This window comes from Carcharhinus amblyrhynchos, chromosome 11 (assembly GCF_965287045.1).
Source record: "Carcharhinus amblyrhynchos chromosome 11, sCarAmb.v2.hapA, whole genome shotgun sequence".
Lineage (NCBI taxonomy): Eukaryota > Metazoa > Chordata > Chondrichthyes > Carcharhiniformes > Carcharhinidae > Carcharhinus > Carcharhinus amblyrhynchos.
This window is the reverse complement of record NC_137334.1, coordinates 35,829,899-35,848,974: the sequence shown is the minus strand read 5'-3', so window position 1 is coordinate 35,848,974 and position 19,076 is coordinate 35,829,899. Positions and strand designations below refer to the sequence as shown.

The 19,076-nt window shown below is 41.0% G+C and overlaps 1 protein-coding gene across 1 annotated transcript in view; it reads left to right on the top strand.

Moving 5' to 3' along the window:
- itgav (integrin, alpha V) overlaps positions 1 to 19,076 on the top strand; it is a 128,938-nt gene that overhangs the window by 46,384 nt on the left and 63,478 nt on the right. Inside the window, exons 4-11 of the mRNA XM_080198855.1 lie at positions 2,172 to 2,289; positions 6,187 to 6,248; positions 8,427 to 8,472; positions 8,759 to 8,884; positions 10,546 to 10,590; positions 14,300 to 14,343; positions 15,235 to 15,291; positions 15,380 to 15,432. Of these exons, the coding sequence (XP_080054981.1) occupies positions 2,172 to 2,289; positions 6,187 to 6,248; positions 8,427 to 8,472; positions 8,759 to 8,884; positions 10,546 to 10,590; positions 14,300 to 14,343; positions 15,235 to 15,291; positions 15,380 to 15,432 (551 nt within the window). The remainder of the gene's footprint in view (positions 1 to 2,171; positions 2,290 to 6,186; positions 6,249 to 8,426; positions 8,473 to 8,758; positions 8,885 to 10,545; positions 10,591 to 14,299; positions 14,344 to 15,234; positions 15,292 to 15,379; positions 15,433 to 19,076) is intronic.

Genomic DNA, 19,076 nt, shown 5'->3' with positions numbered 1-19,076 from the left:
AGGGGAGGCCAGAGAATATCGCCCACTGAGAATCAATTACTAAAACATCATCTTTTACAAATTTCAGCTAATCTAGATCTTCAGTCTCCAACATAAAACCCTGTGTTCTGATTGGTCCATCCCTCTGCACTTTGGGTTCTTGGAGTCCAGAAAATTAGTTTCAAGTTCTTCATTTTGAAATCAAATACACCATACACCTCCAGCCTAGCAAGCCTCCTTCAGTTTTTTGACCGAGCCTGCGTTCTCTATTCTTCAGATTAGATTGCTGCTTGTGCGCTAGCCAAATCCATTGAAGACCAATAAATGCTTCACTCATTGCCCTTCTGTTCTCTGAAATAACTATCTTACCATGCTACCATTCTCTGCCTTCAAAAACATCTTAAGACCTTACTGCTAATACCTGTCATACCCACTAAAGGCATGCCATATTCATAACTTCAAAAGATGAACTGTACTCCGTGTGGAATCTTCTGCAACTGATGTTCTTTTAAAACATTGAAAAAACATATACTGTAAAGGATGGCCACCAGAAGTCATCTGACTTGGAATGTGGATTCAAATCTGCTATACAGTCTTCAACAGACAAGGGATACATAGAAAATAGGAGCAGGACTAGGTTATTTGGCTCTTCAAACCTGCTTCGCCATACAATGTGATCATGATAGCACAATGGCATGGGGCAGTATTGTGGCACAGTGGTTATCACTGCTGTCTCATAGTGCCAGAGACCCGGGTTCAATTCCAGCCTTGGATGATTGTGTGGAGTTTTCATGTTCCCCCTGTGTCTGTGTGGGTTTCCTCCGGGTGCTCTGGTTTCGTCCCACAGTCCAAAGATATGCAGGTTAGGTGGATTAGCTTGGCGTAAATTGCCCTATTGTTCAAAGATGTTTAGGTGAGAGAGATTAGTGGTGTAAATAGGTGGAGTTACGGGGATAGGCCAGGGGGTTGGCCTGGGTAAGATGCTTCGTCAGGGAGTTGGTGCAGACTTGATGAGCTGAATGGCCATCTCCTGCAATGTAGCGATTCTATGACTGATCTTCTATCTCAGTGCCATTCTCCTGCGCTATCCCTGTACTCCTTGATAACTTCAAGGTCTAGAAATCTTATCTGTTTCCTCCGTAAATATATTCAGTGGCTTTACCTCTACAACCTTCTGTGGTAGAGAATTTCACAGTAGTTTCTCCTCATTTGAGTCCTAATTGGCCTGTCCTGTATCCTGACAATGCTGAGACCACCCAGCCAGAGGAAATAACATCTGTGCATCCAGTCTGTCCTGCCCTGTCAAAATTTTAAGCATTTCAATGAGATCCCCTCTCACAGGCCCAGTCGACACAACCATTCCTCATATGACAATCCTATCATACCAGGAAGACATTCCAAACTAACAAGTGTCATTATTCACTTCCTGAGACCATTCAAAATATGTTGCCTTACTCGAATAGTTTGCTCTGAGACAAAGATGGTGATTATCTCAAATCTCCCACCCCAAGGTGTCTTCAAACAATAACCAGGTTATGGCTAATTCGACTAAGTCCAACACCGTATTGCGTAAAGGGAACTGTGAGAAGTCACATGGTGGGACAGCCATATTGGTTTCCCAGTTTATCTTTTAAACGCTGCCGGCAGAGAAGCACTGTAGCAGTAGAAAGGGCAGAAACTTCTATGTGCTAAGAGCTGGAGACTATGACGTCATAACGCCTTCAGGCCTGTTCCTTTTCAAGTCAGCCAATATGGCCAAACAACCACCTAGTGATGAGATTATAAGCTTTGTGGCCTGCAGAAAGTCCTGTTTGAAAGAATCCTTGCAGTAACTTGGGCTTTCCTTCCTGAACTATACTTCAGGAGTGAAAGTGCCTTCTCAGGCCTGCAACATGAGTTTAACAAAATGAGCCAATCTAATGAATTGTGAACTTTCCTTTTATCTATAACTTTCATCTGTAACAGTGCACTATCTTCTTTCACTGTGCTTCCCTTGTGTGTGTGAGTGACTAGGTGAATGAATGTTGTAGCATTAGATTGACAGGATGAACGTATGTAAACAATTTTTATTTAAATGCATGAAAAGCATGCTTTTGGTTATTCAAATAGTTCACACACTCAGTTGTTGCTGAAAGTTTGCTGATACTTAGGAGTGGAGGTGTCTTAGCTTTCACTTTTATTCCTGTGTCCAGGCTTGTGCTCCCCGTTATCACTGGAGAACATTAGGAAGTCAGGGACGTGAACCAGTGGGTACCTGTTTCCTTGCGGATGGAAAAAAGATTGTGGAGTATGCACCGTGTCGAACAACAGGTTAGTTTGATTGAACGACCTTTCATTGGAGCTTTATGTATGCTAATTTAGAATTAAATAAATAATCTCTATTATTCTATGAACGTTAAAACTGCTCAAAAAAAATAAATGTTATCAAAGGATTCTTTACAAAACCATTACAAAGAATGGTCAGAAACCTTCTTATTGCTTTATGTTTGGTATTTGTGAATTAGATTTTCAAACAATGAGCAACATTGTCTTTCTTGTTTATATGGAGAATGGTAAAGCTCTCTGGGATCCACTGCATTGTTGGGGCTTTCCATTTAGTCAACAGCTTATTGGAAAACCTTGAGTGCATTGCCTGTGATTTTCCATCAGTGTCAGTGCATACAAAATCACAGTAAGAAGTCTCAGAACATCAGGTTAAAGTCCAACAGGATTATTCGGAATCACGAGCTTTTGGAGCACTGCTCCTTTCTCAGGTGAGTGGAGAGTTGGGTTCACAAACACTGCACACAGAGACGCAATGCCAACCATTATCTTGCAATAGTGTCTCTGTCTATATATGCCGAGATACTATTGCAAGTTAATGGTTGGCATTGCGTCTCTGTCTGTGTGCAGTGTTTGTGAACCCAACTCTCCACTCAGCTGAGGAAGGAGCAGCACTCTGAAAGCTTGTGATTGCAAATAAACATGTTGGGCTTTAACCTGGTATTGTGAGACTTTTTACTGTGCCCACCCTAATCCAATGCTGGCAACTCCACATCATAGAAAATCACAAGCAAAGCCAATACTATTTTCTGATCAGTCACCTGATGGGGCCTCAAATTTAAATTTATATTCTCTTCTACTATGTTCTTAGGAGCAGAAAAAGGCCATTCAGGTCTACTCCGCCATTCACTACAATCATAGCTGATCTGATGGCTCAACTCCTCAAATGTTGCTTATTGTTATCTTGTTTATCTTTCCTACATAATTTATTCTCTCATATCTGTAGGAATGTCTTGTGGCTCAGTGGGCAGAGTCTCTGTCTCTGAGCCAAGAGCTTCAACTTTGACTCCCGCTCTAGGATTTGTTGGCTACAGAAGGTGCATTCACAGCATGGCTAAACTGATTTCAATTCGTAGAATCCATACAGTGCAGAAAGAGGCTATTTGGCCCATTGCATCGGCACAATAACAATCCCACCCAGACCCTTTCCGTGTAACCTTGTGTATGTACCCTACTAATTCCCTTGACATTAAGGGGTGATTGATCATGGCCAATTAACCTAACCTGCACACCTTTGGACTGAAAGAACACCAGAGCACCCAGCAGAAACCCATACAGACACAAGGAGAATGTGCAAACTAGACAGACAGTTATCCAGAATTGAACCCAGGTCCCTGGTGCTGTGAGGCAGCAGTGTTAAACACCAGGCCACCCTGCCATTTATCAATCTGTAAATCCTATGACAGGTGTTAAGAGCAAAAGAGTCTTCTGTCGGCCATGCTTGATGTGGAGTGACACCTCTCAAGCTATAGCCCCTAGTGATAGGCGAGTGATCTTTTCCAGGAAAAACTAGCTATGTAAACAGATGTAAGCATGTTTTGTCTGCTTCAGTTGCTATTAAGCATGGGAAGAGAAAAGAAGAATATTTGTAAGGGCCCGCAGATTCAAACTCGTGGGATGTAAGTTTAGGACTAATAAAAACTCTTCTTCACAGAACTACTAACATATAGATGGAACCCTGAATTAGTCAGTGAAAGCAATTGTTCTAGAATCCTATATATGTAAGAAAAATAGATATCTGCTGGAGTGAATGTGATAGACTGGGTCAAATGGTGAACTGTGTCGTCATCGATCTTATGATGCTAGCAAAGCAGTTAAATTAACACCACCAAGTAACAAAATAATCACTAACCTAGAGTGATAACTGTCTGCATTCTGCTTGCTTTCTCTTGGGAGCTTAATAGTTAATTGGAGCCAGATCGTTCCTGGTAATGATGTCAAAATTTGCTTTAAAAAGAACTCCATCAAATTCCACAGAAAAGCAAGTAACGTGCCAAAATTACAAAGAATTATTTGCAGCTAGTATTTCATAATGTTGCGATGGTTTCAAGATAAAATGTCCAGCTATAGTTGCAACCTCTAGTCATTAAGGGTCAAATTCCCTGCTTTCATTTCCATGTAACAGTAGTTATCTCATCTGATCCCCCATGTGAATAGAGTCTTCAAGTGAAAGTTGAGTCTTTAATAAATGATTTGATTGAATACATGGTGCCGTTTCTTTTAAGCACTAACAGATGTCATTGGGGCCAGTTAAAAGCGCTTCATATTGTATTTTCTTCTGAGTGCAGCCCCAAATTTCCCTTTTTTCAAATAAACTGTATTTGTTAAGCCCTTTGTTGAGCTGACTTGCTGCAGAGAGGATGCATGAATACCCCTTTTTATTGGTAAATAACTGAGCCTCTGCTCTGATATGTCAAACGGCGGCCCCAATGTTTAAAACAAAATCACATTTAGAAATTTTCACAAACTCATTATTTCCTAACGTAAATTTAAGAAGAAAAATTAAAAAGAAAATTAAGTCCTTTTGAACTACAGCTGCTCTTTCAATGTGAGAAACACAGCAGCCAATTTTCTTACAGCAAACTCTTGCAGGAGTGTGATAATAACAAAGTAGTTGGTTTTAATATTGTTGATTAAGGAGTGTTGAAAATTTTAAATTCAACCCCAAGCCACCTTGAATCTTCCCACTTCCAGTCCTGTCCAAACAGGATGAGTGGCAATTGACGAATCAACTCTTGCGAGACAGGTTAGTCATCAAAAACTTTTAAAGCCTGCTTCCGTTTTAAAAAGGTTTCTGTTTTTAGCACTGCAGACAGGTCTCCTGGTAAATGGAAATGGAAAGAGTTGGATTTATAGGGAAGCGCTTTTACAGCACTACTTGTGGGCCATAAAGAATAGTAGCATTTTCTTCAGCCCCGGCAAGCTAACCCTTTAAACTGATCTCCCCCAGTGCCCTCCACAACTCTTGTGATGTCTCAATTTCCCACCTCTACCACAACAAATCTTTGCAAGTTTGACCAGACTGACAAAATAGCCAATGTCAATTCCTCACCCATTTTGCCACAATCAAGAGCAAGCCTCACGGGAGACATCAGAGACCTGCGCAACAAAAATCTAGACTGCCACTCCAGAGCGATATAGAGGGAGTGATATGTAGGGCAATGTGGATAATTCTCCAGCTGTTTGAAATAGTGTAATGGGATCTTTTATGCCCATCTAAAGCAAATAGTACTTGCGTTTGAAAGTCTTGTCTGAAAGATGGCATTCCTGACAGTGCAGCACTCCCTCTATATCACTCTGGAGTGGCAGTCTAGATTTTTGTTGTGCAGGTCTCTGATGTCTCCCGTGAAGCTTGCTCTTGGATGTGGCAAAATGGGTGAGGAATTGACATTGGCTATTTTGTCTGTCTGGTCAAACTTGCAAAGGTTTGTTGTGGTAGGGGTGGGAAATTGAGGGCACTGGGGGAGATCAGTTTAAAGGGTTAGCTTGCTGGGGCTGAAGAAAATGCTACTGCTCTTTATGGCCCACAGGTAATGCTGTAAAAGTGCTTCCCTATAAATCCAACTTTTTCCATTTCCATTTACCAGGAAACCTGTCTGCAGTGCTAAAAACAGAAACCTTTTTAAAATGGAAGCAGGCTTTAAAAGTTTTTGATGACTAACCTGTCTCGCAAGAGTTGATTCGTCAATTGCCACTCATCCTGTTTTGGACAGGATTGGAAGTGGGAAGATTCAAGGTGGCTTGGGGTTGAATTTAAAATTTTCAGCATTTTATCAAATCTTCCTGTTCATGTTACCCTGCACTCTCAAAGAGGAACTAGCGTAAGTATTGTGGAAATCGTTTTAAAAAACAACTATCTCAACAATAACTTTTTTCTTTTTTAAGTCAGAACTGGGGCTGACGGTCAAGGATTTTGTCAAGGAGGTTTCAGCATTGACTTTACAACGGTAGGAACAGACTATGCTTTTCATTTTCAATACGTTTTGACAAAATCTAATTTAATTCATTAAATGCTTTGTACCCTGGATGGATGGGGCATACAGAGTGTTCCATCAGTGGTTACTTTCCAAATCCATTATTGGTTATTTTTCAAAATTCTTAGGACTGTGGAATAGTCCCTACAGATTGGGGGATAGCTAATGTAAGCCCGCTATTCAAAAAGTGAGGTAGAGAGAAAACAGGGAACTATAGACCAGGTAAGCCAAATGTCAGTACTGGGGAAGTTGCAAGGATTTCGTAACTCGGCATTTGGAAGGCAGTGGTATAATCAAACAAAGTCAGCATGGATTTACAAAAGGGAAATCATGCTTGATGAATCTATTAATTTTTTTTTGAGGATGTAACTGGTAGAGTTGACCTAGGAAAACCATTTTAATGTGGTTTATTTAGATTTCAAAAGGCTTTCCGCAGGGTCTCACGCAACAGACTACTGTGCAAAGTTAAAGCACGTGGGATTGCAGGCAATGTCTTGAGATGGATGGAAGGCTGGTTAGCAGATAGGAAGCAAAGAATTGGCATAAATGGGTCTTTTTCTGATTGACTGCCAAATGACTCGTGGGGTTCTGCAGGGATCTGTGCTAGGACCACAACTGTTCACATATATTAATGATTTGGAGGAGGGAACTGAATATATTATCTCCAAATTTGCAGATGATACAAAGTTGGGTGGGAGGATGAGCTGTGGGGAGGATGTAGAGATGCTTCAGCATGATTTGGACAGGCTGAATGTGTGGGCATGTGCATGGCAGATACGGTATAACGTGAATAAATGTGAGGTTATCCACTTTGGTAGTAATAATAGGAAGACAGATTATTATTTGAATGGGTGTAAATTGAGAGAGGTGGATACCAAACAAGACCTTCATGTCATTGTGCATCAGTCGCTGAAAATAAACGCGCAGGTACAGCAGGCAGTAAAGAAAGCAAATGATATGTTGGCCTTCATAGCGAGAGGATTTGAGTATAGGAATAGGATGTTTTGCTGTAATTGTATAGAATGTTGGTGAAGCCATACCTGGAGTATTGTGTGTAGTTTTGGTGTCCTTATCTGAGGAAGGGTGTCTTGTGCTATAGAGAGAGTAGAGCGAAGACTAATTCCTGGGATGGCAGGTGTGTCATATGAAGAGAGACCAAGTCAGTTAAGATTATAATCACTGGAGTTTAGAAAAGTGAGAGGGGATCTCGTTGAAACTTATAAAATTCTAACAGGGTGAGAAAGGGTAGATTCAGAGAATATCCCCAATAGTGGGGGGAATCCAGAACTAAGATTTGAGGAGAGGAGGAAACCTTTTAGAACTGAGGTGAGGAGAAATTTCTTCAGCCAGAGTGTGGTTAATCTGTGGAATTCACTACCACAGAATGTAGTTGAGGCCAAAACATTGTGTGATTCAAGAAGAAATTAGATATAGCTCTTGGAGCTAAAGCGTACAATGGATATAGGAGGAAGGGGGGATTCAGGATATTAAATTTGATGATCAGCCATGATCAAAATGAATGGTAGAGCAGGGTTGAGGGCAGAATGGCCTACTCCTGCTTCTTGTTTCTATATCTCTAATGTGTGGTAGGGGTTGAGCGGTGAGGACTTTTTTTTTTGTTTTATTGTCTGTTTTTATAGTTTCGACAAAGTGCTAGTGTACCCAGGCCAGCCTCTCACTCTGCCCGCCTCGGCACCTGACAGTCTCCAAACTCTTTCCAGGGTCACTGCAATGAAAGCTATTTTCACTCCACTCTGACATGAAAGTCCAACTTCTGTGGCATCTTTACCTGGTCAGGTTTACAGAGTTGGGAATTGTGCTTGTGAGCCAGGAGTGAGAATTCAGGCCTGTATATTCCATGAATTGCATTTACAGTATTCCTAATCATGATGTTTTGCAGTACACTTATTCACTGAGCCATTTGAGAGTCCAGTTAAATTAAATTTTGATTTAATCAAAAGATCAAGTAAGAATTTGCATCGCTCTGTTATCCTCCTTTTGTAACTTGAAACCCAATTTATAAGATGCTAGTGCCTTGAGCTTCAGGCGGCATAGCATGTACGTGAGTTTTTGATAAAATTGTAGAAAACCATATGATAACTGTTCAGGAAAACAGCTCACAATGTTTATTTATCTTTTCATGAATTGCAGGCTGGCAGAGTGGTCCTTGGGGGACCTGGCAGTTTTTACTGGCAAGGTAAAAATATAATATGGCTTTGTTATGATAAAACATAATACACTTACTAGATATAGACCTAAATAACTGCTGTCTTGACCACTTACTATTGATTTCATCAGCTTTGCTTTGATACTTAAAAAGACATGACTTCAGTAAATCAAGCTGGCTTTCAAAAATCAGGAGGAAAGTATTTTTTCCTCATGTAATATTGTAAATTTTAAAGCATCTTTATTTTAATAGGTATTAAGCTAGATGCTTGAAGCATTTATACATTTTTACTGGTAATTACTGTGTAATTCTACAGGCCAGTTAATCTCTGATGAGATACAGGAAATTGTGACGCTGTACAACAGTTCAGAGATGGTCACAAAGTTTCCGAGTCAAATTGCAACCCGTAGTGCAGCAGCTGTGTTTGATGACAGCTACCTTGGTAAGTAGTGATTTACTTTGCAAATAACACCACCAGACCAAGCATAACTGAACTTAACATCATCAACATGCTGGGGGTTACCATTGCCCAGAAGCTGAACAGGGCTAACTATAGAAGTACTGGTGGCTGCAAGACCAGGTCAAGCTAGGAATTCTGCAGCAAGTACCTCTGTTCTGGATTCCCATTAATCTGTCCAACATCTACAAGGCACAAGTCAACTCCATTTTCTTAGATGAGTTTAAAGTTTATTTACTAGTAGGTTTACATTAACACTGCAGTGAAGTTACTGTGAAAATCCCCCTAGTCGTCACACCCCAGTGTCTGTTTGGGTACATTGAGGGAGAATTTAGCATGGCCAGTGCATCTAACCAGCATCTCTTTTGGACTGTGGGAGAAAACTGGAGCCCCCACAGGAAACCCACGCAGACATAGGGAGGACGTGCAGACTCCACATAGTGACCCAAGCCAGGAATCGAACCCGGGCCCTGGCACTATGAGATAGTGGGGCTAACCACTGTGTCACCATGCTGCCACAGTGTAGTTCCATCAACACTCACACAGATGGATGCAATTCCAGGACAAAGTGACCCATTTGATTGGCACACACTATCCACAAAACATTCAATCCCTCCGCCACTGATGTACAGTGGCAGCTATGTGTATGATTTACAAGGTGCACTGTAGGACCTCACCATGGCTCCTTAGACAGTACCTTCCAAACCCACAACAATTAACATCTACAGGGACAGGAGTAGCAGACCAGAGCACAACTACCTGGAAATTCCCCTCCAAGCCACTCACCATTCTCATCTGGAAATATATTGCCATTCTTTCACTGTTGGATTAAAATCCTGGAACTCCTTTCCGAACAACACTGTGGTGTACTTACACCACATGCGCTGTTGTTCGAGAAGCCAGCTTACCGTCATCATCTCGAGGGTAATTAGAGATGGACAATAGATGGTGGCCTAACCAGCAACATCCATGAACTAATATATGAAAAGAATGAGTTTATTAAACTTTCTGTACATTTTTAAAATTTAATATGAATACCTAACAAAAACAAGTTGATTGTTCATCTGTTTTGGACAGCTTGTTAGAATTGGTGGCTGTTGAGAACATTTTACAAGGCCAGGCAGGGAAATCCATTTTTGCATCTGCTCTAGAAATAGTACTGAAGTCAACAGGACATCAAAATTAAATGGCATTATGTCAAATTATAAAATTATTTAAAGATTCCCAAAGATTATCATCATTGTTTGGAACAATGTTTGTTCTTCCATATTTTGGCACTTACAATTTCTAACTGTGACTTTAAATGTCTGATCTCGTTTAAAGAACAGTTAATAGATTTGGAATGTTTTTGTAGTAAATACTTGTCATATTTAAGACCTAGTTATCCAGAGGACACTGAAATAGGTTATGGCTATATATTTATCATTCAGGCAATGGTTTTGTCAACTGAGAGATATTTCTGTGGGTGAGTTTTCGGTCCCTGACACTGTCAGGCATCACAGTGGGCAAGTTGGGAAAATTTGGAGAACTTAACTTTTAGCAGCTCTCCAAATTTTCCAGTCCTGTAGTGCAAGGACTGTAAAGTCCCGCCTGGTTCAAACATTAATTTTGGCCTATTTCTAAACGTTGAAATTTCTTCTCTTTAGGCTATTCAGTTGCTGTTGGAAATTTCACAAAAGATTCAGTGGAAGGTAAGCAAGGATTCTCTGTGGATATTTGAAGACAGTGGGGAAATAACATCTTTAATGGGCCACGCTAGCCTGTGTAGTTGCCCTGTTCTTAAAATCAGAAGGATCCCAGAACCAATTCAGTGGCACAGAGTTGTTGAAGTATCAGTAAGAGAAGTGTAATTGATACCCATGTCCCTCGAACAAGTTGATTTATTACTTTCCTGATTGTTGTCCCCCCTCCTTTTGACGGAGAGGTTGAATGATGACAACAAAATTGGGCTCGCACTCTATTTGCCAAAATAAAAATTAATGTATTGCAATTCAGGTGATAAGAAATAGGAGCAGGAGGAATCCATTTAGCCTTTTTGAGCCTGCACCACCATTCAGTAAGAACATGGCTGACTTAATAATGGGCTTAATTCCACATTCCTGCCTGTCCTCATGATCCTCAAGTTCCTTAACAATCGAAAATTCTAATTGTACCTCCCTGTGGAAGAGAATTTAAAAGGCAAAATGACCTTCCAAGAGACACACATCCTCCTCAGCTCTGAATTAAAGGGGAGAGCCCTTATTTTTAAACTGCTCCCTCATTCTTGATTCTCCCACAAGAAGAAACATTCTTCTTTTCTGCCAGAGTGGACAAACTTACGTTTTCCCACGTTATACTCCGTTTGCCAAGTTTATACCTACTAGCTTAACCAATCTCTATCCCTTTGGACCCGATTTTTACCATCACATTGCATCCATTTTCAGGTACAAAAATTTGGTAAAGTGAGGCGAGTAGCGCGATCCGTGCTTGCCTCCATGCCGGTTCCCCCTTTACTAAGGCCCAAAAATGACTGGGACTGCACCCGAAACCGGTGCAATGGCCATTTAAGTGCATTTGCATGCATTTAAATTGACTTCATGGGCTGCATGCCCAACTTTACCAGCACTTTCCCCTTTACCACCGTGTTTGCCCATCTGGAATCAGCATGAAACAGATATGCCCATATAAGTCCGATTTGGGTGCTCCATCAGTGGGGAGGTAAGCGCTGATGGTCCGACAGCTCTCTGCTTGAGAGCAATGGTGGGGGGAGTGTGGGTCTGCTGGCTTTCTACGTGAGGTTGGTGATGGTGATGGTGGGGGTTGGGGGAGGGTCTGTTGCCACTCTGCTTAAGATCAGTTGGAGGGGGGAGTTGGTGGAAGGGGATCCGCTGTTAGTCTGCCTGAGAGATTGGTGGGGGGAGGGCGCATCAGTCTGGGTGGCGGAATGGGTGGGGGGGATAAGTGGGTCAGTAATGCTCAGGGGGTGGGGGGGGATGGGGCAATGTCTGGGAGCCAGGAAGAGGCATTATCTGACACTCCCAGTTTCAAGTCAAAGAACAAAGAGCAACACAGCACGGGAAACAGGCCCTTCGGCCCAACGAGCCCGCGCCGCCTTCCCATTGTCTCAGTGACCTATTCATGATTTTAGTCTACGCCTAATGTGCGAGGATCAGGGAGGTCCAATATAGGGACAATTTGTTACCCAATCAATCAGCCTAAAAGCGCATCTTTGGGATGTGGGAGGAAACCGGAGCACCCAGAGGAAACCCACGCAACCACGGGGAGAACGCGCAAACTCCCACAGACACAGGCCCAAATCCATGTGTCCGCACAGCAACAGAGATAGTCTCTGAGCTGTCATGTTGCCCTCGAGATGGTCCAGTTTAAGCACACTAACGACATGAAGCAATAGGCAACTCCCGAAACAACATCCAAGAGCAGCCCACTACAACCTGCCGCATGCATGCCCCTTGCTGGTCAACAAGGTGGACTTAATTGCCTGTGGAGACAAAAAAGTCCACCCAGCACTTAGAATTAAAATGGTAAAATCGTGTCCATTGTGTCCTTGTCTCAGCTTGCTTTCCCATCTTTGTGTCATCAGCAAATGTAGCTACTGCACTCCCGGCTGCATTTTACATACCCCTCCTAGGTCTGTCTTCGGTGGGTGTCACTTAAAATAGAGAATGTGCCCATTCCGTTACCTTCCTGCTCACCCCAAAAAAAGGCAGCTTCCCACCATATGACTCCGATAATTAACTTCTCATACCATAAAATGTTTGACATGGGAGTTGAACGGAACAGGCAACCCACTTTTTTAAAAAAATTCATGGGGCAGGAAGGAAGGGAGGGGTACTACTTTTTTAGGAACCGTCCTTTGTGGATTGTGGTGAGGGAGAGGTTAGCCTCACCTAAGATAGAGAAGCACCTTTCATCATCCCCAACTGCTGCATTAAGCACACCACCCATAAGACCCTGGACTTACCTGTGTCTGGGATCCATTACAGTCTTTTCTATGAGCCCTTTGTGCTGCTGGGATTGATGGAGCTGCTGGCCAGTTGTATGGCTGGCAGCACCTGAGGCTGGCACTTCCTCTCCAGTGTGGGGTGGAAGTGCCATGCTGCTTTTATTTAGCCCACGCAGTGCATCATATCTGCGGGGTGGGTTGGTGTGGAGCATATCAGCTTCTTACTGACTTTGCTTCCAGGGGTGCTAGCTGCCACCGCATAATGTTCTGCCCTCAGCCTCATTCCCTTCATCTAGGTCATTGATATAAATTGTAAACAGTTGAGGCCCCAGCACTGATCCCTGTGGCAGTCCACTCATCACATCAAACCAACCCAAAAATGACCCACTTAGCCAGAATCTCTGCTTCCTGTTAGCGAACCAATCCTTTATCCATGCTAATATGTTAGTCCCAATTACATGAACTCTCATTTTCTGTAGTAATGTGGGATCTTATTGAATTGGAAATTAAAGTAAACCACATCTACTGGTTCCCTAATAACTACCTGCTTGTTACTTTCTCAAACAACTCTAATAAGTTAATCGAACACAGGTTTCCTTTATCAAAACTACATTGACTGTTGCCCGATAATATGATTTTATACACTTCATGCTATTACCTCCTTAGACTCAAGCCTTTCCTATGACAAACGTGAGGTTAACTGGTCTGTAGTTTCCTGCTTTCTGTCTTCCTCCTTTCTTCAATAGTGGAGTTACATTTGTGATTTTCCTGATTGCTTGGATTTTTCCAGAGTCCAGGTACTTTGGAAGGTTATAACCATTGCATCCGCTATCTCTGCAGCCACTTCCTCTAAGACGCGAGGATGCAGACCTTCAGGACTAGGAGACTTCTCAGTCTTTTCTCCCAATATTTTTCCCAAAATCCTTTCTTCAGTAATTGTTCTAATTTCAAGTTCCTCCCTTTTTTCCCCCACTTGATTTTCAACATTTTTAGGATTTTTTTTTCTTGTCTTCTATAATGAAGACTGATACAAAATACATGTTCAACATTTCCATCATTCCTTTGTTCCCATTTATAAACTCCATTCCTGCCATCTAAGGGACAAATGCTCACTTCAGCTACTCTTTTCCTTCTTTAATATACTTGGCCTCTGCTGAAAATACCATTCTTTTCCAAGTATGACATTGCCCTTTTTAAATATTGACCCATTTTGACATCCTTACAGTCCAGAACAGTCTCAGACCAGTGAACTGTTAGCTGAACATGGATCACCACAGTTAGAAAGAAGCAGCGAATTAAATGAAGGATAGTGGGCTAAGTCTTTAAACTCCTGTCATTCCATACTGTCGGAAGATGGTATGCAAACCTGCTGTGCTGTGTATGTAAATGTGATTTTTGACAGCAATATTGTGTATAAATTTTGCTTTTTACATGAAACATTTAATTCTTTCTTTTAGATTTCGTAACAGGTATTCCAAGAGGAGCGAAGTCCCTTGGCTATGTAAGAAGTGTTCATTTTATATCCCTGTATTACAAGAATGTTTAATTAACTAACACTAAGAAGATTAACATTGTTCCTGCATCAAAATATCATGCCTTGAATGCCTCAAAGAATTTCACAAATTAATTTTTTTTGATGCACTTGTAGCAAAGAAGCAAATGGGTGGCACAGTAGCACTGTGGTTAGTACTGCTGCTTCACAGCTCCAGGGACCTGGGTGGGTTTGATTTCCAGCTTGGGTCACTGTCTGTGTGGAATTTGCACATTCTCCTCGTGTCTGCGTGAGTTTCTTCCTGGCACTCCGGTTTTCTTCCACAGTCCAAAGATGTGCAGATTAGGTTGATTGGCCATACTAAATTACCCCTTAGAGTCCTGAGATGTGTAGGTTAGAGAGATTAGTGGGTAAATACGTAGGGATATGGGGTAGGGCCTGGGTGGGATAGTGGTCGGAACAGACTCAGAAAGGACAAATGGCCTCTTTCTGCACTGTAGGGTTTCTGTGATTTCGAAGATTCAAATAAAGCATCTAATTTTCAAACAGTAAAATCTGACAGCCAATCAAGTAAATGACTGTTTTGGTGGCACTGATTTAAGGAAGTAATTAATGTTGGTTCAGGTACCTAGTCCTCGAGGATTGAAATGAATTCTTTTGTATCCTGTTAACAGGCCATCAGTTAAGGAAAAAACTGGCACCTCATGACAGTGTAGAACTGATTTTTAGTTCTACATTGAATTGTCAGATTATGTGCTCCAGTCCTAGAATGTGACATTCATGAATGACTCAGGCACAGGTGTGAGTGTGTGCATCGTGTAAATATATAACAGGAATTCTTTATCTTTATTTGGATATTTTCCAATGTTTTTTGATGTGTTAACTACTTATTGTTGACAGGTGACTATTTTAAATGGAGTGAATATGTCATCCCTCTACAATTTTAGTGGGGAACAGGTAAACTTTTCTGCAATATATTCAAGAATAATTTTGAGATTTTATCAATAGTGAAAGAAGGGTAACTCTGGTTCTGTTCTTTTCACAGATGGCTGCTTACTTTGGTTACTCTGTTGCTGTTACTGATCTCAACAATGATGGGTAAGATTCTGCAAGCTGGCATATTTGGCAAGAAATAGTGAAGAACCTTTTGGTTGGTGGGTCACACTAACTGCTCGCGTGTGTCTGTCGGTTTATTTAATTGAACTTGAAAGTGTAAAGATATTGAGTGAATTGTCAACTCTTTATAAAAGAAACATGATAATTACATCAACTGCCACTCCTGATAACTTGTGGTGGATTTTTTTACTTTTAAACGTAGTTTGTTTATTGAAAACATATTGCATTGATAAGTGTTAACTGGGATGCCCCAGGGAGTAATACTTGGAACCACTACTCTTTTTCTAATTTAATTCACATCAACAATTTGGATTCAAAAGGCAAATACAAATTGGTCAAATTTACAGGTGAAACCAAATTAGAAGAAACAGTTGATTTTGATGAAATGGCTTAGAAAACACAAAAAGTAGTTAGACAAAGTAAGTGGTGAAATTTAAAGTGAAAGTATAAAACAGTGAGCATTGGAAGAAAATTGAGATTGTTCATTTACCATGAATGGAGCTAAAGTATGCCAGGATGAAGGTGAAAGGATCTGTAGTCGATTTGATATCCCAACATGTCAAATGATTGCTGAGCAGCAGCACTCCTTTATTGAACTCTGTGATCAATGGCATACAAGTCAGAGGGAGTGTACTGAAAGATGTACAGTACTATGGTCAGAACCACTTTGAATACAGTGCCCAATTCTTGTCACTGAGTCAAACAGAGGAGCTTGAAGTACTGGAGGAATTTCAAAGAAGAGCTGACAGAATTAGAGATTTGAGGTGTTGGGAAAGGCTAGAAAAAAATTGAGATTTAAGGTTTGGAAGATGATGCCCAGAAGTTTATCCTATAAACTCCCATAAACTGGGATGGGATGCCATGGTGGCACAGTGGTTAGCACTGCTGCCTCACAGCGCCAGGGATCCAGGTTCGATTCCTCGTTTGGGTCACTGTCTGTGTGGAGTTTGCATGTTCTCCCATGCCTGCGTGGGAGATATTGTAGCATTGCTTAACGTTGAACAGCAAGAACATCCTTGTTTCTGTGATTTGCTTACTGAAAATGTCACAGGCCCTTTTTGTATCCTTTTAGGCTCTGGATAGAGGAAGAACAATTACTATTGGATTCTGTGGTTTATAGTATAATCTGCAAATCAGTAAACAAATTAACAAAAATATAATTATAGTAAATTAGAACTGGAAGATTTGCTGAATTGGTAGTTATTGATGGTGCTGGATGCATCTCTTCATAATTAATGCTTTCTGCTTGAGTCAATTGGCATCAAAAAGATCGTTCATTTAATTTAAGATACTAATCATAGTAAAGGGCAGAATCATTAGTCAGGCCTTCAAGAGCCTGTTTCTAGTCCTCCTGCAGCTTTTATCTCCTGAGATAATTTTCAGAAGACAACTGGAGGAGGACAGAAGAAAATACCAAATTGTAAAGCTGAAGAGTAGCAATAATTTGCCAGATTTCATAGATAATTGTGCAGCTAAATAGCAGAAAGTGCTAAATGTTTTCTTAAGTTTTTAAGTGTTTATTAGTGTCACAAATAGGTTTACATTAACACTGCAGTGAAGTTTCTGTGAAAATCCCCAAGTTGCCACACTCCAGCGCATTTGTTTGGGTACACTAAAGGGCAATTTAGCATGCCAATGCATCGAATCAGCACATCTTTCAGACTGTGGGAGGAAACTGGAACACTCGGAGGAAATCAAGCAGGAGTGCATAGGCAGTGATTAAAGCCGGGAATCGAACCTGGGTCCCTAGAACTGTGCGGCAGCAGTGCTAATCACTGTGCCACTATGCCATCCCACATGTTTGTGAAAAAGTGCAGTCCATGCCAGTTTTTCATGTTCCTGGGCACTGCACAGAAGAAATTAGTTCATAGAACATCACGTGCCCACAAAGGAGCCTGATTGGTTTTGCACGCCTTAATTTAAGTGAATAAGGTATTGGTTCGGTTCATTTTACAAGTGTTCTATCCTCATCTATTTTTGTATTGTGCCCAAGAAATCTCATACATTAGAATGAGAAATACATTCCTCTTTGTCTCCTCACAGAAGATTGTAATTTCTGTAAATTTAGAGCTAAGTACCACTGGTTTAAAGAATATGCAGTTTAGGACTAAATGTTGTGATTTTTATTTTAGAGAATCTATTTTAATTTCTGATGCCATGAAGAAAAATAACAAAAAATAAATCATGGATGCACCACCCTAAAGGCAATCTTTCAAATCTGTTCTCTGTCACCACTTCTCTAATATGATTGAAATGAATAAACTTGGCTTGAACCAATGTGATACTTGGAAGTTCCCAGCTTGAATCTGTTTTGAATTAGCTGATCTCAGCTGGTGCAGTGTACAACCGTCCTGAACAGTCCTCCATTAGGCAGTGGAAAACTGATCACAAACGCATGAGTGATAATATTGTGGGCATGATTAAGCAATTAAGTTCAGTTGTAGTGCTCTTGTGGAATGCCTCTTTTTGCTTCAAGTCGAGGCTGACAGATAAATAATGACCCCTGTTGTGGGGTAATATGTTAGCTAGAAGGTGCTGCCTTCAGAAGAGGAGAGAAAATTGATATAAAAGGTTACCACCACCACCCACCTCCATGCAATTATGAGATTTGAAATGATGCAAAATTTAAATGTCAGTGATAATTTCTTAATAGGATTTTTCAAAATCACTTTATGTAACACATTTGAATTGTGTTAAGCTTTTTCAATTTGACTAATATTTTAAGCGTAGAAATGACTTGAAAGATTAGAAACAAAACCCTGATATTAGTGAATGATGCAAAAACAGCTGAAAAGGCAAGAGATGAGGATGACACCTGGACTACAGAAGGCTATGAACAGGTTAAGTGAGTGGGAAAGTCTTGCCAGATGGAATATGATGTCACAAAATGTGAAGTTATGCACTTTGGTAGAAAGAATAAAGGAGCTGAATATTTAAATGCTGACTGCAGAAAGCTGCAGCACAGAGGGATTTAAGAGTCCTTGTGCGTAAACCCCTTCAAAAAGCTGGCATGCAAGTTCAGCAGGTAATAGAGAAGGCAAATGGAATTTTCGCTAATATTCTAATATTTGGCTGTAAAAATAGAGAAGTCGTTCTCAAACTATTACAAAGCACTAGTTTGACCACACCTAGAATACTATGAACAGTTTTGGTCCCCTTATCTAAGAAAAGATGTATTGGCATTGGAGGCAGTCCAGAGAAGGTTCACTAGCCTCATGAAGGGTTTGGAGGGATTTTCTTACGAGCAAAGATTGCGTAGAATGGGCCTGTACTCATTGGTTTTGAGAAAAATGAGGGGCGACTTTATTGAGACACATAGGATTCTCAGGGTGTTTGGCACGATAGATGCTGAGAGGTTTTCCCCTTTGTAGGAGAGTCTAAGACCAGTGGACGTAATCTCAAAGTAAGGGGCCACTTATTTAAGATAAGAGATTTGGAGGAATTTCCTCTCCTAGGGTAATGAATGTGGGGAATTCTTTACCGCAGAGGGCTGTAGAGACTGGATTGTTAGATATGTTCAAGGCTGAAGTAGACAGATTTTTAATCAGTAAGGGAATCAAGAGTTATTGGGATAAGGTCGGAAAGTGGAATTGAGGATTATCACATAAGATCAGTCGTGATCTCAT